This window comes from Poecilia mexicana, unplaced genomic scaffold (assembly GCF_051168715.1).
Source record: "Poecilia mexicana isolate PSO_F unplaced genomic scaffold, ASM5116871v1 scaffold_9, whole genome shotgun sequence".
Classification (NCBI taxonomy): domain Eukaryota; kingdom Metazoa; phylum Chordata; class Actinopteri; order Cyprinodontiformes; family Poeciliidae; genus Poecilia; species Poecilia mexicana.
This window is the reverse complement of record NW_028263378.1, coordinates 24,801,729-24,818,987: the sequence shown is the minus strand read 5'-3', so window position 1 is coordinate 24,818,987 and position 17,259 is coordinate 24,801,729. Positions and strand designations below refer to the sequence as shown.

The following is a 17,259-nucleotide window of genomic DNA, read 5'->3' as shown; positions in this document are numbered from 1 at the left end:
TTTAAAAAAAAACATTAAGGCCATCTTAAGAAATAGTTTTTGTTTTCTGACAACAGCTTACTTATAAATAAGCAAGCTAATCTTATAAATAAACTAACTCAACATGTTAGGGGAAACTATTGAACACATTTTTGGTCTTTTGCAAGCAAACAGAGTATTATCTAGAGCCATGTTCTACTTCATATACAAGAACAGACAAAGTATTTCTTGATGTACAAGAAGGAACAAATAATTGTGATTACATTAAACATGTTTCCAAACTGCAGGAAAGAAACAGAAGCATTTAAATACTGCTGTCAGTGTTTATTTTATTGAAACAAACTGAATTTCATTTTTAACAAAATCCACTTCCACAGTGTGATTGCATTATTTATCTGAGCTTCAGCTCTTTTCTGTTATGTGTGACATTACTTCAACATACTCACCAGTGAAGCACCATGACCTGCAGTCGTAAGCTTGGCTGGAAATGATGTGGCATTTGTAGTCGCACCCAATGCTAACGAAAGAAAGAAAATAACGTCGTAATTTCACAGAAACACCAGTGTCACGCATTCAGTATTAATAAACAAAAAGTTTGGGGAAAAGTAGCACTTTTTATTCCGCAGGAATGTCAAAACAATTAGAAGAGAAAAGTCACCTTGCTGAGCTGTTGAGAGGGCAGGATGAGGCGTTCCTGGTGTCGCTGCAGCGCTAGAGGCGGGAACGGTTTGAGACACCGTTTGCATCACCATGGGGCCCTGGGGTCGTATAATCGGCTGCCCTGGAGCGGACACAATCTGCAGGATGTTGCCTAAAACAACCACAAACATGGAGGCAATTAAAAAGTGCCCTCAAACCAACAGGAGAGAAAAACTTTCAGCTACATTTTTAGCCTCAGCTAACTGAATACAAAACAGAAATACTGAAGCATCAGTTTAACAGCATTTAAGATAATTGTTAAGGTTAATTACTAAGATCTAAATGGATAATAAAACTTGTGTGGTAAAAAAAAAAAAAAAAAACAGACAATAAATGGAAATGGTAAACACAGACTTTTAAAAGGAGAAAGCAAAGAATATGATGGAAAGATAAAATATGACAATGGGATGTACATTACCGAGTGTACCTTGGAGCTGCAAGGGCTGTCCAGTGGTGAGTTGGCGGAGCTGGCTGTGGGACAGAGTGAACTTGTTCCCCTGAAACTGCAGGGTGACCGGAGTCTCTGGCTGCGTGATGCGGTTCTGACTTCCTGCCATGTTGGCCAGCTGGGCAATTTTCACCACATCTCCACCTTCATTGGAAAGAAAAGAATAAACAGTAAAAAAAAAAAAAAAAGATTATAGTAATAATAAAAATAATAATAATATTTCACATCTACGGTCATAAATATAAAAATGTATTCAGTTAGTTGCAAGGTGAAAAGGAGACAAGACATGCAGAACCAAGGTGAATTAATCAGATGGAAAAAGCACATCTCCTCTCAACAAAGCAGCTTGTAATAAAAAAAAAGACAGAGGGAAAAGTCTGAAATATGACACACAAAACACTTTTTCAAGACAACACACACCTCAGCACAAACTACAGTAAAAGAAAATATCTCACTAACTATTGAATATGATGTATATGGATATTTTCACTACTAATTAAATGTTACCACATTTAAGTGTATAATTGTGTAGTTATAACAAGAATAAACAAAAAAAACAAAAACTCAGAAGTTGAATAGTTCGATAAAAATCTGTAAAATCTATTTTGAATATATCTTAAAACCAGATAAAACCTTCCCATTCCATACATGTCATTTTTAAGCTATTCTGTGTTTTGCAAAACAAAAGAAAAAAAAAAAAAAACAAACCTGTGTGTGTTTTGTAAATTCTTCACCGTAGAGTTAAATAGAATCTGTCTTAAAAGGGACTCTGGAGTAAAAATACACTGAAATGTTTTGTTGTTTGGAATTTCAAATAAAGATGTCAGATAAACATGAGTTACCGTCTGACATCAGATGTGAAAGACATTCATTACAAACAAAGATGAAAATCATATTCTGTTCTCCGGGAAAATATATTCACTACCCAGCAAAATAACTACAGTAGAGTGCTCAAATTCTGACTTGCTGCCAACAGAAAAACTGAACAATGCAGGCAGGTTAAGGACACTTGGTCACTGCTGCAACATATTTTGTACTTTAAGTGCATTTTAGGTCCAAATATTATATTTACATTACACAATGAACTTGCATTTTACCTTAAAATGTTTCTGACCCATTCTGTGGCGAAATTATACTTTGACTCGGAAGCAAAAATAATTGAAAACCTGAAGATTATATTCACAGCAATCAAACAGTTATCACATGTACAAATACTGTGTGTCACTGAAAAAGTTGACAATTTAAAGCGTAAAGCGTTGGATAATCTGCAGAGACGCTTACACATGCTTTGCTGTGACATTCAAAATTAGACAAAAGAAGAGGGGAAAAAAATAAGAGATAGCTTTGGGTCATTTCCTAATAGCTTGGTTGATGCAATACACAAAGATATATTAGTAAATAAACCGGGGTATAAAATATTAAAAAGGAAAGGAGAACATAAAAGGAATGAAGTGTTTCCTGGACTTTTCTACTTGAGTCATATATTTTTGTTTCCTGTTATCGGGATGTAAAATGATGATGGGTGGGTTCACAAATACAGCTGGACTCATACTGAGTAAGAACACAATGACAACACTGAACAGAAAACTGTATATAGGAAAAACAAACAAAAAACAACTTCAAAGACTTTCAGACAGTTATTTAAAAAATTAATTTGCTGTCCATCTGTACTTAATTTTGCAAGAGTTTAGAGAATTGTTCAAGATAAAACAATTTGTTTTGAGATTTTATTGTTTAATTTTTGTCTTAAGTAAATTTCTCTCTCTATATTCCAAGTCTGATCTCCATTGGGGCAGCTTGACATTAGAAAATTAAATGATGGTGATGTCATTGTTAAATATTGCAATAATGACATTTGTTGCCATAAATGTATTTTCTTCAGTGATCATCATTATCCATTATAATCTTTCATTTGTGTCAGGTTTGGGCATCTACTCTTTTCAATCAGTCCTTTGGAATATTAATTACAATATATTGTGTATTTCTGCAAAAGCCTCACTTTGCAAGTCTTGAATTTTGATCTTTCTTTACACAAAACTTTACTAAACATTTTCATAACCTTAATAATCCAACATAAAGGCATCATACCAGGCATACAAGGCAATTTCGGAACTTCATCTCTAATTATGCCCAGTGTCAAAATTTTCCCCATTTTTCCCCCAGTCAGTGTTCTTTCTCAGTAGGAGTCCAAATGCAAAGATTCTTGTGCCTGTCAACAATTTAAGAAAAAAATATAAAATCCTAACATTATCTTTTAAAATCAAGTAGCATAGTGACACCAGGTGTGACATACAGCAAGAGGGTCGTATGCAGCATACATGCAGGTGTGAAGATAAGAAACTGGGTATGCCAAGACAATGAGATGCTGCTGATATGGCTGCAGGTCTACAGAGACGCGTCTCTTCCATCGGCCTGCTGATGTACGACATCTGAGAGCAATTTCTGCAACAGCGGCGCTGCTGCCGCCATGCCTACACAGAGCCACATTCTCTGGACTCAACATATATCAGCAGTCCCTCAAGTAAAGGCCTTGGTGTACAGCAGCCAAAACGTTTGTGCTGGAGGTGGGAGGGGGGTGGGGGAATGCAGAGATGATAGGGGAGGGCAGGCCACTTACTAGGCAACCGTGCCTGGGCCTGAGATGTAAGAACCAACCTCTGGGACAAAAGACTGGGCTGGATGGCATGGCTGGGGGCTAAACCTGGCCTTGGAACCTGGGTCACTCCAGCCTGGCTGATGGAAGTCATCGAGCCTACGACTGTTCCAGCTAAGGTCTGACCCAAGGCCAACGGAGTAGCTCCCAAAACATGCTGCCTGTTGCCACTGTTCCCAGAGGAGGCAATGGAGGAAGATGCAGTGTTGTTGTTGTTGCTGCTGCTGACAGTAGGAGTTGCCTGGGGTCTCTGAGTAGCTGTTCCAACGGCTGCGAAATACAAGGCAGTGGGGTGTGGGAGTCCATGTTAGGGCTAACCCGATATTTAGTCAAATCACTGAGATCAAAGTGTTTTGTTCTTATCTACACATACAGCAGTGGTGGGCCAACACAGGAAGTAGTACAAAAGATGTTTCTGACGGGCAGCGGAATATATTGACATACATTTATTCTATAGCATTATGATGCTGCGTACAACGGACACACTCTGTGCTTATTCATTTGTCCATCTGTTGAGTGAAGCAGTTTCAAAACAAATTTCCCCAGTGGGACAATAAATTATATCCTATATTATGATATTAATTTTTAAAAAAAGTCTTTTTCTGTTTTAGGACATGCATGCAGATCAAATCTGTCAATTTTTCAGTTAGTTTTGCAAACTAAATAAAGGCCAAAAAGACTTTGGAGGCATCAGGAAAAAAATATATTTATGTATATTGTCCACCCACCACTGCTCCAAGAAAGTTAAGGTTTAAACACAGTGAGGCTCTGTGAAAAGGACAGAAGCAGTTAATAATTTACCTGCAGCAGATAACTCTCTGGGCATCTTCATTTAAAGATCCAGACTGGTTGGGCCCAAACGCTGAAGTTAAGGGGACTTGTACCAGAAAATGCTTTACATGTTACCCACAATTATTCCTATGTAGGAAATCATTATTTTGTTTTTGTTTGTTTTTTAAAGTTCACAAAATTGTGTCAACATAAACTGTTGACATATATACTTTTTTTTTTTTTTTTTTAGATGGTGTAAGCCAACATTGGTCTTGGCCACTCCCGAATTAGCTTTTGCTTGAGCCTCAAGGACCCACTAATCTGAATTTAATCTTAATGAGGATTCAAGAGAATTATCTATAGCAGGAAGGACATGAACTGCTTATTCCTTCTACCAAAACCTTGCTTAAAAACTCTGAACTATCCCTTAATAACTTATAATCCACATCAACCAACAGTAAGCCTTGATCTTTCAAACATGCAGCAAAGTATGTAAATGCATACCATTGGGTACACATTCTAACAATCATGTATGACAATATCTGCACGGTGTAAGTTTTAATGCATGACACAGTAATCAGAGTAATTTGAATTTAAAACAGCATGTCAATCATGCAGCATAACACTGCATAATGCACACATCACAAGCAGAGAAAGTTTTATTAGCAAATGGGGATAAAAGCAACGACCAAACAACCATAAGGAGTGAGATGTATTCCAGTTAAAACATGTACTGATAACCAGGGGTCCTCAAGCCGGTGGACTTTCTGTCATTTGACAAACGCTTCCCAAAAAAATAATCTTACCATGAGGTGTGGGCGTAGCTGTCGGAGCAGAAACAGGGGACTTGCCTCTAGCCTGGCCAGACTGGCTGATGGTGGAAACTAAGGTGCCTGTAGGCGGAGAGCTTGTTGGGGGGCGCTGACCCGCTGCATTCCCAATGGCAGCTAATCGACCTTCTGGCTTTGTACCATACTGCACTGGTTGGAACAACCTGAAAAGTGCAAACCAACAACTATATAGCAACAAGATTACCACATTTTATGATACCAACATGTCAATGTAGAAAAGTTTTGGACCTCATGGGTTTTATGGGACATGGTTTGGGTCTCGGTGGGGGCTCAGGAGCGGAGTAGATTTCCTCTATGAGCTGCTGAGTGACCTTTAGCTTAGGTACCGCTTCCTCTGTCTGGTAACGAGTCAGTCTGTTCTCGTTGTTGATCAGATTGAACAAGGACAGGTTTGCAGTCTAGGATGAAAGTGACAAGGCAGATTGAGACGTGAGAGGTTAACATGTTGAACTGATTAAAAATTATTTTTACTGAGTAAAACTCAACCATTAGAAAGCCTAATGTGTTTACACTGAATGAGACATTTTTACAATTTGATAATAAATAACTTTTATAATTGTCAAAGAAGCATTTTTTGAGGATCAAAAGCAACACCAGGGCATACCTGGCTTGAGTCTTTCTCAATAGCTCCAAGAACCAGTGATGGCACGTTGTACTGAAGAGAAGAGGAGAAGTAGGAGCTGCTGCTTTCTCTGGGCACCACCAACTCAGGGTGGTTACACACTCGCTGCAACTGCATCAAAACTTGAAGCACACTGACAAAATGACCCGACTTCAGTGCCTCTTGCGTCCTGGAGGAATACACAACACAAGGCTAGAAAAAAAACCTCTCCAGAAATCAAAATTCACAAGACGTAGAGCTGGATATTTTCAATCATTAAGGGGAGGGAATTATGTATTTTCCAGACACAATGTGCCAGTTCTACTATGTGTTTGCTAACTGGTGCTGCCACTATTCTGCAGGAGCTGACAGTCAGATATCTCACCCAGGCTGTGTAAGGATGTCCTCGTAGAGAGTCTTCTGTCTATTTGAGAGACGGCACTTCAGGATGTGCTCGTACTTCTTGGGAAGCTGTTTCTCGACATCCCTTTTAGAGCGCCTCAAGATGAACGGCTGGATCATCTGCAGAGCAACACAAGAGAGATTGTCATTAGTAATACATACTTATGGAATATAGATCAAAATCCCATTTGACAGTTTTACAATCAGACGAATATGCAGGGACAGCACACACCCTATGCAGACGGATAACCAATTTGTGGCAATAGTCCTGGTTCTCGTCTGAGTCAGCCTTGATAGGAAAGTCCGAGTACGGCCTGGTAATTCCTGGCAACAGGAAGTGGATCATGGTCCAAAACTCCTTCAACGTATTTTGAAGTGGAGTGTGGATAAGAAGAATCCTTTGCTCACTGGGAGAGTCACAGAAATATGTCAGTGATATTATGTGAAAATATCCTGCAAATATACAGGTCCTTCTCAAAAAATTTGCATATTGTGATAAAGTTCATTATTTTCCATAATGTAAAGATAAACATTAAACTGTCATATATTTTAGATTAATTGCTCACCAACTGAAGGATTTCAGGTCTTTTATCGAATTAATAATGATGATTTTGGCATACAGCTCATGAAAAGCCAAAATTCCTATCAAAAAATTAGCATATTTCATCCGACCAATAAAAGAAATGTGTTTTAATACCAAAAAAGTCAACCTTCAAATAATTATGTTCAGTTATGCACTCAATACTTGGTCGGGAATCCTTTTGCAGAAATGACTGCTTCAATGCAACGTGGCATGGAGGCAATCAGCCTGTGGCACTGCTGAGGTGCTTCGATTGCGGCCTTAAGCTCATCCAGAGTGTTGGGTCTTGCGTCTCTCAATTTTCTCTTCACAATATCCCACAGATTCTCTAGGGGGTTCAGGTAAGGAGAGTTGGCAGGCCAGTTGAGCACAGTAGTACCATGGTCAGTAAACCATTTACCAGTGGTTTTGGCACTGTGAGCAGGTGCCAGGTCGTGCTGAAAAATGAAATCTTCATCTCCATAAAGCTTTTCAGCGGATGGAAGCATGAAGTGCTCCAGAATCTCCTGATAGCTGCTGCATTGATCCTGCCCTTGATAAAACCCAGTGGACCAACACCAGCAGCTGACATGGCTCCCCAGACCATCACTGACTGTGGGTACTTGACAGTGGATTTCTGGCATTTTGGCATTTCCTTCTCCCCAGTCTTCCTCCAGACTCTGGTACCTTGATTTTCGAATGACAAACAAAATTTGCTTTCATCCAAAAAAAGTACTTTGGACCACTGAGCAACAGTCCAGTGCTGCTTCTCTGTAGCCCAGGTCAGGCGCTTCTGCCGCCGTTTCTGGTTCAAAAGTGGCTTGACCTGAGGAATGCTGCACCTGCAGCCCATTTCCTGCACACGCCTGTGCACGGTGGCTATGGATGTTTCTACTCCAGACTCAGTCCACTGCTTCCGCAGGTCCCCCAAGGTCTGTAATCGGCCCTTCACCACAATCTTCCTCAGGGTCCGGTCACCTCTTCTCGTTGTGCAGCGTTTTCTGCCACACTTTTTCCTTCCCACAGACTTCCCACTGAGGTGCCCTGATACAGCACTCTGGGAACAGCCTATTCGTTCAGAAATTTCTTTCTGTTTCTCACCCTCTTGCTTGAGGGTGTCAATGATGGCCTTCTGGACAGCAGTCAGGTCGGCAGTCTTACCCATGATTGCGGTTTTGAGTAATGAACCAGGCTGGGAGTTTAAAAAGCCTCAGGAATCTTTTGCAGGTGTTTAGAGTTACTTTGTTGATTCAGATGATTAGGTTCATTGCTCGTTCAGAGAACCTTTTCATGATATGATAATTTTTTGAGATAGGATTTTGGGTTTTCATGAGCTGTTTGCCAAAATCATCAGTATTAAAACGATAAAAGACCTGAAATATTTCAGTTGGTGTCCAATGAGTCTAAAATATACGACACTTTAATTTTTATCATTACATTATGGAAAATAATGAACTTTATCACAATATGCTAATTTTTTGAGAAGGACCTGTAATTCAGAGACAATTTGTACACATCTAGTACCTTCTGAGAGCAAAGATAGTTTCCCAGTGCTTTTCTGTCATGTTTTTGATGAGTTGCACCTCGTCGAGAACCAGATGTCTCCATCTTTTCTTCAGAAAATGTCTCTGATCTTTCATCAGCAGCTTGTATGACGTCACACACACGTGAAAGCTGTTGGAGTCCTCCCATAACTGCAATTAATCAAATGACATGTTACTATATGAACAGCCACTGGTGAAGGTGAAACTTTTTTTTTTTTTAAATAATGAACAATGTCAACTATGAGGGCATCAAAAACAAAAAGTCTCACCATTCGTTTGTATCTGCGCTCCCTTCTGTTACCCAGGTAGAGGAGAATCTTAAGACCAGGACACCAGCGCTTGAACTCCAGCTCCCAACTCAACAACTTGCAAGTTCTCACTACAATCAGATGGGGTCCCCAAATGCCTGTGGAGAAAAGTAGAGTTTAAAATGCAAAATAACAAAGAAGAACTACAGCAAATTCAAACTGAACTTTGAAGTGCCACATACCCTCTTGACCAGCTAGGTGTGCCAAGTATGCCACCGTCTGGACAGTCTTGCCAAGGCCCGTCTCATCAGCCAAGATGCCATTGAGTCGTTTCTTATGAAGGTTTACCAGCCAGTCCACTCCAATCTGCTGATATTCTCTCAACAACCCATGCAACAGAACAGGCGCTGGACTGCGGGTCTAGTGAGATGGAATAGTAACATCAGTTTAAGAAACTTTTTTTTTATTATTTTGAGTGAAGAATTTCCTTTTTCTTACAGATGAAGTGATTCTGAGGCTGCCCTTGGGCAGGAGGAGCTCCGTAGCAGCTGCCACTTCAGTGATGTCTCTACCAGCCTTCCCGTTTGAGTTAGACGTAGATTTATCTGCACTGCGTTGTTGGTCCATGCTCAGCAGAGAGTCGATTACCACTGCTTCCGGTGGACTGCTTGGAACACATTCCATTTCTGTAAAAAGAATGGATACAGAATGGTAAAAATGGACACCACCCAGCAGTAAGGATGAAAGAAAATGACTGAAAACCCCAATTTAAATACAAAAAAGGCACCTTCAGTCTCCTCCACATCATCCTCATCGGAGCAAGAACTAGGCTGAGGCCACTCAAAGTCATCAGCATAGGCACCGGCATACTGTTTCTTTAAAGCATCCAAAGACATCTCAGCTTTAAAAAAAAAAGAAGAAAGAATAAAATTAACAAACAACAACAACTGGCTAACATATGTTTGGCATGAAAAATATTAAAAGTGGACAATACAGTGTAAGTGTTGTTCACTTTTTATCATTAGCATGTAGGCATTAAAATGTTGCTTAATAGGTCTGTTACCTTCAGCCTAACTGGACTACAGCACAAACAAGAATCGCTTATAGCCTACTGTTAAATATATATTATTATATTAAGTAATATTACTGTTAGCCTGGAATAAAAAAGAAACTGAACAGACAAAAACAGGAGGGAGGGAAAAACAAGGAGGAAGTTGTGTTTCTAGGAGAAATCTAAATTCTGAGACGCCCCTTGAGAAAGAAAGGAATCTGATAAATACATCTGAAACACCCGTGTGGCTCAGACACATAGATACCACTGGTAAAACAAAATAATATTTTCTTTGATTATTTAATATTAATTTGGTATTGATGGATTATTAAAGCAAATATGCAGCAAGTCTAAAATCTGAAAACTGATTTAAAACTTTGCTTATGTTTAATTTACATTTAAATAAGGATTTTTTAAAAGTCATGTTTATTTGACGATTAGTGATGAGATTTCAGTGAACCCATATTTAACAAAGCAAAAATAGAATTATTAGTATTTATAACACTTTATCAAGAGTATTTTATACTCATTAAGAGGAGGAAAAATACATTAGTAAATGGGATTAGATAGACGTAAAATTTATTTTGGAAAAATTTGTTGAAAATGTTTTAATTATTTTGTAAACCTGGTAATTAGGAAACATAAAAACAACAGACAAAGTTTGGTTTTCAACTTAAAAGGTTAATATAGGGGAAAATAAAACATAAATGCTCTACATGTTAATCCCGATTCTGCCAAAAGGCTTAAAAATATTATCCTCAATATTTAGTGTGCAACGATGGGTCTACATGTGTCTAACTTTACAATTGACTGCAATTTTAGGAAAAATAAAAACATACATTGACTCAAACAGCACAACTAAATATGTTTAATGAGACATTATAATCACGTACCATCTTTTGCAAGGTTGATCAATTCTGCTTTGTGGTCTGTTTCTCCTTCCATGACTTCCTGTTCCTCTATGGTGTTCTCTTCATCAGTGGCTAAAAGAAACCCATACAAATTGTGAATTATTTATGGTGGTTCTGCTTTTATTTTATTTTATTTTCTAGATAACACTGAAAACTAACCCTCTTCATCCACCAATGAAAAACTCGATTTTCTCTTTCTGCCAGTGTTGGCCGCCTCCTACAAAATGGAAAAGGAAACCATAAATTCATACAGATTTTCTTATATCACAAAGTTTATCTAAGATAAGACCTGCAATGATGTAAACGTCAGGACAGCACCTACCGTTTTATCGACTTTTTCTGCTGTTGATTGACCAGGAGAAAAGGAGAAACGCAGTGAATATATTAAAGTACACAATAAAATTATTTTACTATCCGTGTCTAAGTGGCTTGTACCTGTTGCTTTTTGTGGGCCAAGTGCTTTAAGCCTCTTTTCATTGATTTGAAACTGCAGTTTAATTTCCACAACCTTAAAAAGGAAAATCTTTTATTTAGACTGGTATCAAAAGTATTCACAAATAAGTGCAATACATAAGTAAACAAACACCAACCTGCTCAATGTTTGACCAGAAGAACTCCACTTCTCGGGCAATCGTACTGGCAATATGGCGAAGATGAACTTCCCTTTGTTTCTGTGATCTTTCTTCATTTTTCTTCTGTTCTTGATGGTAACGAGCACATGTACGAACAAGCTAGAACAGAGCCACCAAAGACAAGTTCAAAGAGGAATTTCCTGTAGTTGAATCTGTCATTTATAGTGCAAATTCTTAGTTTCACATTTTGCTCTGTATCAAACCTTCTTTGCAGCGGCTTCCTTCCACCTTCTCTCCTGAGCAAAGTCCGCTGCCATCCACTGCATCTCCTCCAGGAGGTAATCCCAGTGGGACTTTGGACGTGAAGCTTCCATAAGTTTAGGAAGCCTGCTGGCTGACCACTGACCCTCCTTCCTTAGCTCGGAAATGCGCTGGTGTACCTGACTCTCCTGACATACAAAAAGCGCAGATTAAAAGTCAGGATCAGAACTATTTCATCCAGTCCAAAAATGACAGGAGGATGACTGCTAAACAGCTGTTTAATTTGTTTCGAGAAAGAAATGAAATAGAAGTTTTCCAACACACCGTCCTGCTTTACAACTACTTACTCAATATTCTTAAAAATATAAAAAATTCTCCCACTAAGACTGCTTAAAAAATTGACATAAAAAACGGGTTGTAATGAAACTAGAGGTTCAAACAATATGAAAGCCTTCATGACGCTACAACTTTCTGTAACTCACCAGTTTGGCCTGCTCAACCTGCCTATCCTGGGAGCCTTCTTGTGGGGTCTGAGTGGTCGTGTTTTGGCTGAAGCCGCCTATTTTGACAGAAGAAATTCCGTTGGTTCCCGTCAGTTTAGACGGGGTTCCTGGGTTGACGTTAGAGCCGAGAGGACGAAGAGAACCTGCTGTGTGTGGAGCTGGATTCGAATTGGCAGCAGACACGGCAGCGGGAACCACGGATGTTATTGATACCGAGTTAGTCATAATCCTCTGAGCAGGCTGGTTCGGATCGGTACCGGGACGAGCAAGTGTCACCGTCTACGGAAATAAGAATATGAAAATTTCCAAATATTATCTAGAAAAACTTGCTGGAAGTAATCCTTTGGTCTTATTACAACTGAATTTATTGTCAAACAAAATGTAAGTAAATAAAGTAAATTATGACACAAATGTAAACCATGCAAGGTTTGATGTTTGTTAATCGATCCGGAATCATCCACATCAGATTTTATCCTCCACACATACTGACCGCTTGTCCTGGTTGCAGATTTGTCTGGGATTGTTGTTGCTGGGCCTGCAGCTGAATATGAACACCTGGTTGCATCTGCTGCAGCTGGGACTGAAGCTGTGTGTGGGGGTTCATGGCAGCCAGCACAGGCCCGCCCGCCTGCACGTGGACTTGCACACCAGGATGAGTCGAATTCTCCACTAACTGAGCCAGGGGTATGCTTGCCATTGGTAGGGTGCCTTGCGGCAGCCTGCTTGGTAGCTGAGGAGGAGGGGTGTGCAGGCTGGCTGCGTTCTGGACGGGCGGTCCTTTGGATGGGTCGTACTGCTGCTGGTTCTGCTTCTGTCCTGCGAGCTGGACTGCTTGAGGAGTAGGTGGCATACCGCCTGGATACATGGCAACCAAAGTATAGAACAAAAGAGTAGTAAAGAGAGCAAAACAAAGGAAAAAACGTTTAAAATAAGCCATAAAGGAAATGTATTTTAGTTTTTTGCATTTTGTTTCTTCCTGAAAGTAAGAAAAAAAAAAACTAAAATAAAGTTTTTAAATAGTTTTCCCTTTAGAATTGTTTGAGAGACCCTTAAATCAAAGTTAAATAATTTGAATCTAGTGACACCTGGTGCAATTACACTTTTACCTTTTAAACGGCTGTGTGCACTTTAGAATTCAGAGCTCTTTAAACCTCTGCTTAATGAACTAAACGTATTCATTAACAGTAGAGTAACTACTGCCTGATGATCAGAGCAGAACTAATGAAACTCATACAGCAAAATGATTACAGAAGAATGAAACCAATATGAAAATCTACATGTCTCTCAAATGAAACACTACTTTGATTAATGCAAAACCAAAACACTGCATTTCAAATGCGGAGAGAATGTGGTTAAAAAACAGAAATAAAACTGTACATGCAATAAGAGGTTTTTCGAGACAAAACAAACTTCAAAATAAACATGAAAAGAACTTCTAAAATATAAAGACAGCAAAAGGAGAGGGGAAAGAAAATAAGGAGAGCAGACACTCACAAGGACAGCATATGTTTAGCATGCATGAAGCGATGTAAGTGCAGAAACCAAGGCATCTGGATGCCTCACACAAAGACAAAGCACAAAGGTGAGCAAAAAGGACACACATGGGGTTTGCAGACAGCAGGCCTGAGCAGAGCTGTGCACACTAAAGCAGCACCTGCCTTACCTCCCTGTACGTCACATCACCTTGCCTAGACGCCATCAACACCTGGCCCTGACACACCCACATCACCACAATCGCAAAAACCTGCGCCGTGAACAAAACTCCTCCGAAATGATTCCCCTCTTACTTAGGCTGAGGGGAAAGAAGCCAAGTCAGAACAAAATGTCATGAGGATAATAAGGAAGGAAACCAACAAAAGACTAAGATGAGATAAAGACACTCCTGAAGGCTGATGAAAGATGATTCGGAATCCGGCACAGAGATGGACAATGGGAGACGGGTTTGTGACGACATGGCAATGGGAAACCAAAAAGTGTCGGGTGGATTCTTACAATGGGGAAAAACTTGCGAAACCCCATTGCAAAGTGATAAAAAAGTTAAAAAAAAATCCCACAGGGTTGCCACTTTCTGTGATCCACCTCCAAATTAGAGGGAAATCCATCAGCATGGGAAGGTCTGTCCAAACAAAAATGACAAACAGGAACAAACTTTGGAAAAGAAGAGATGATTTACGATCAGGTGATCAACAAGGAAACCCAAAGAAACAAGGGGGGGAAAAAAATCTTAAGACATGGCATCTTCCCACTGAGTGGCTACTCTTCTTCAGAAATGGACTGTCTTCTTCCCCATTTATCCTGACAGAGACAGCTGGTGCTGGTACAGCTAAGCCTGAACTTCCTGTAGACTGCTGAGAAATCCAGCAGATGGATGAAGATCAATTTGATGATGCTGCCTGGAGTTTGGTTTGTTGAAGATAAATGTTGGGATTCACTTTTTTTTAAGTCTGAGGAAGGGCTTAGGTCCAGCAGCATCGAACAGAACACACAACGGCCTGGTGGTGGCATTCCTACCTTGCGCGGTCGGCATTAGCTGCTGAAGTGGAACGCCAGGTGATCCTAAAGGAGCTACACCAGGATGTTGGAAAATCAGCCCATGGCGACCAACGTCAATCCGGGGCCTCTTAGCCTGATCTGGGATTTAAAACACACAATACCCTCATAACGCAAAAAAGGCACTCGGCACAGAGCAGTGACCTTCCGAAGACCTTACAGGTCACCTCTCCTTCCTCCGTTTAAGCCTTCAACACAGAAGCGCTAGTAGAAGATGCCAAATATCTAAAAGCAGAAGCAATTAGAAGGAGAAAAGAAAACAAACAAAACAAAGCAAACGGGGGTGGGGGGAAACAAAGCAACATCAGAAAGACGGGAGGCTGCAACTCTTGCCCTACCTGTTTGCACCATAGCCTGTTGCCTCTTATAGGCATCCATGTCTCCAGGGTTTGAAATGGCGCCTGAAGCTCCCCCTTGATGTACCTGAAAAATAACATCTTTAGCAATTAGGTTGTTTATATCTGATGTATGTGAATTTTAACAAAGTTATAGAAAATCTATGCAACTAGTTTTGAAAATAAATATTTCCTGTATCACCTGAAACTGCTGCTGGGTAGAGAAAGCAGCAGAAACATTGGGAGGGAGCTGTGTTGCTATAGCAACCGGTGTCACTGCTTGACCATCCTTTCCTGTAACAACCTTCACCTTAAGAAGGAAAAGCAGTAAAAAGTGTGTTTTGGGAACCTGTTCTTTGAAATCCAAAGGAAAGTAAAATATTTATAAGATAAGAAATATTCCAGATGTTTATCTGACTTTTAATAAACTACAATGGGGAAAAACTCGTGAAACCCCATTGCAAAGTGATTAAAAAAAAATCCCACAGAGTTGCCTGTGATTTTCATGTACTTTCTCACTGAGAAAGTGCATGAACATAGATGCTGTTGGCTTCTGGGTTTGCACACCAACATGGTGGGATTTCTTAGATTAACACAAAAACAAACCATATCCCTCAATATTTGACTTGCTGATCACAGAGGGGGGTAAAGACAAATTGGCTTATTCTGCTCTCTGGCCACCTGATTGGTGAATCTCTGTTGAACGCAATCTAAAATTATAAACAACACATTACGGTACCTCGTCATTAATAACCTCCGACTGTTCTTCTTCGTCGTCCTCGTCATCAAGATCCAAATCGTTCTGTCTCAGGTAAGTATTTAAGGGGTGACAATGTTTCTTCTTAAAGGCGTGATAGTCCATGATATTCCCCTGAAGATGCTGCAGAAAGAACAGTTCAACCATGTACTCTTTAAACACTTCCTTCAGGCTCTCCATCTTCTTGGTGTGGTGCTCCAAGCACTGCTTTCTCAGCTGGGCAATCTCAGGAGTAGCAGGAGCAATCTCCTCTAGCTTCTTGGGAGCCTGCTTCTTAATGGAAGCAGCGGTCATACTGGTGGGCGTGAGAGGATTGCTGCTGATCCCAGGCGGTGGACTCGTGAGGGAAGGACTAGAGGGTGGAATGGAGGAAGGTATGCTGAACGTCGCTGTAGCTGGGGTTCCCACTCCGGTAACCACACCTTGTGCAGTCTTCTCGAAGACGATAGGGCGCCCCAGCTTCCCTTGGATGATGTTGCTAATCTGTGGCGGTAGACTGGAAGTGGTGATGTGTCCAGGGCTGCCCAGGGTGGGGAGTGTCGTACCGGCGGCAACGGGACTTTGAGAGCCAAGGTGGTGGATGGTGCCACCGGTCTGAGAATGAGTCTGAGAGAGCCTCCGTTCCCTCACTGAGCCTGGAGCTCCTGTAGAGGCAAGTTGGACCTGGCCGGGTGGGGGGGCAAGCTGGGCGAGTGTCGTCCCGTCCTGATAAACAAAGTGGCTTCCTCCCGACTGGCTGCCTAAACTGATCTGTCGCACTATCATGCTAGCTTCAACAAACCGTGTGGGGCTTTGTCCACGGACTCCCAATGCCGTAGGAGGGGCCCCTGGCCTTGTGACACCTTGTAAAGAGACGGGGCTATGCTGTGTAGGACTTTGGGGCTGAATGGGCTGGGGCACGGGTGAGGTGACTTGAATGTAGGAGGATGGAGCATGTTCAAACCTCCACTGAGATGCACTGTGCTGGAACCCAGGCGATGCTGGATTCTGGATGGGGAGTGGAGTTAGAGTGATCTGCTGATTAGCAGCCAGTCCCACGTTTTGCAATGTGATGTTCACGTTCTGTCCTGTGACTGGGCTCCGACTCATGATGAGCTGATAATTGGGTGACTGAGGGGCTGAAGGGCTGGCAGCAGAGGAAAAAGTGGTCACAGGAGACTGAGGGTGGCTAACTGTAGCTTGTTGTTGTGTAGCTGCCATAGACGGCTGCTGCTGCTGCTGCTCCTCGGCTTCTGACCCAGAGACAGACTTGGATTTTTGGAGCTGTCGTTGAATATTCTGTGATCCACTTCCATGGTGCATTGCGTGACACTGTTGCTATGCCTGAACACAATCTATGGAAAAGAGACAACAACAAAAATTATTCTCACCTAAGGAACTGAAAACAAGGACCCCCAGACGTCTTGTTCTGGTTTGCCAACCAAGTATTGACTTGTTTCAGAGTGCACTGCACTACACAATTAGAATTAAATTGACTTCTTAATTTGGCAAAATTAAACACAATAAGTTACAATTTAATTGTCCAATATATGATTTGCTTGGAAGCAATATTAGCGTTTGAGAC

At 40.8% G+C, this 17,259-nt stretch overlaps 1 protein-coding gene across 7 annotated transcripts in view; it reads right to left on the bottom strand.

Moving 5' to 3' along the window:
• Nucleotides 1-17,259, bottom strand: part of ep400 (E1A binding protein p400) — a 31,044-nt gene that overhangs the window by 12,039 nt on the left and 1,746 nt on the right. For 2 of the 7 annotated variants that reach the window (XM_015010543.2, XM_088009039.1), the window contains exons 2-26: nucleotides 15,678-17,029; nucleotides 15,141-15,248; nucleotides 14,942-15,026; nucleotides 12,544-12,908; nucleotides 12,033-12,332; nucleotides 11,553-11,738; nucleotides 11,308-11,448; nucleotides 11,153-11,225; nucleotides 11,040-11,059; nucleotides 10,877-10,934; nucleotides 10,700-10,789; nucleotides 9,543-9,656; nucleotides 9,254-9,441; nucleotides 8,998-9,175; nucleotides 8,777-8,913; nucleotides 8,488-8,657; nucleotides 6,637-6,811; nucleotides 6,388-6,524; nucleotides 6,006-6,192; nucleotides 5,630-5,799; nucleotides 5,357-5,544; nucleotides 3,744-4,049; nucleotides 1,097-1,270; nucleotides 638-790; nucleotides 426-496 (exon numbers count right to left, since the gene is read on the bottom strand). In XM_015010543.2, the coding sequence (XP_014866029.2) occupies nucleotides 426-496; nucleotides 638-790; nucleotides 1,097-1,270; nucleotides 3,744-4,049; nucleotides 5,357-5,544; nucleotides 5,630-5,799; nucleotides 6,006-6,192; nucleotides 6,388-6,524; nucleotides 6,637-6,811; nucleotides 8,488-8,657; nucleotides 8,777-8,913; nucleotides 8,998-9,175; nucleotides 9,254-9,441; nucleotides 9,543-9,656; nucleotides 10,700-10,789; nucleotides 10,877-10,934; nucleotides 11,040-11,059; nucleotides 11,153-11,225; nucleotides 11,308-11,448; nucleotides 11,553-11,738; nucleotides 12,033-12,332; nucleotides 12,544-12,908; nucleotides 14,942-15,026; nucleotides 15,141-15,248; nucleotides 15,678-16,997 (5,094 nt within the window). In that variant the 5' untranslated portion in view covers nucleotides 16,998-17,029. Of the gene's footprint in view, nucleotides 1-425; nucleotides 497-637; nucleotides 791-1,096; nucleotides 1,271-3,743; nucleotides 4,050-5,356; nucleotides 5,545-5,629; nucleotides 5,800-6,005; nucleotides 6,193-6,387; nucleotides 6,525-6,636; nucleotides 6,812-8,487; nucleotides 8,658-8,776; nucleotides 8,914-8,997; nucleotides 9,176-9,253; nucleotides 9,442-9,542; nucleotides 9,657-10,699; nucleotides 10,790-10,876; nucleotides 10,935-11,039; nucleotides 11,060-11,152; nucleotides 11,226-11,307; nucleotides 11,449-11,552; nucleotides 11,739-12,032; nucleotides 12,333-12,543; nucleotides 12,909-14,564; nucleotides 14,685-14,941; nucleotides 15,027-15,140; nucleotides 15,249-15,677; nucleotides 17,030-17,259 lie in introns of all 7 variants that reach the window. The other 5 variants (XM_015010538.2, XM_088009040.1, XM_088009038.1 and 2 more) reach the window with 5 other exon arrangements.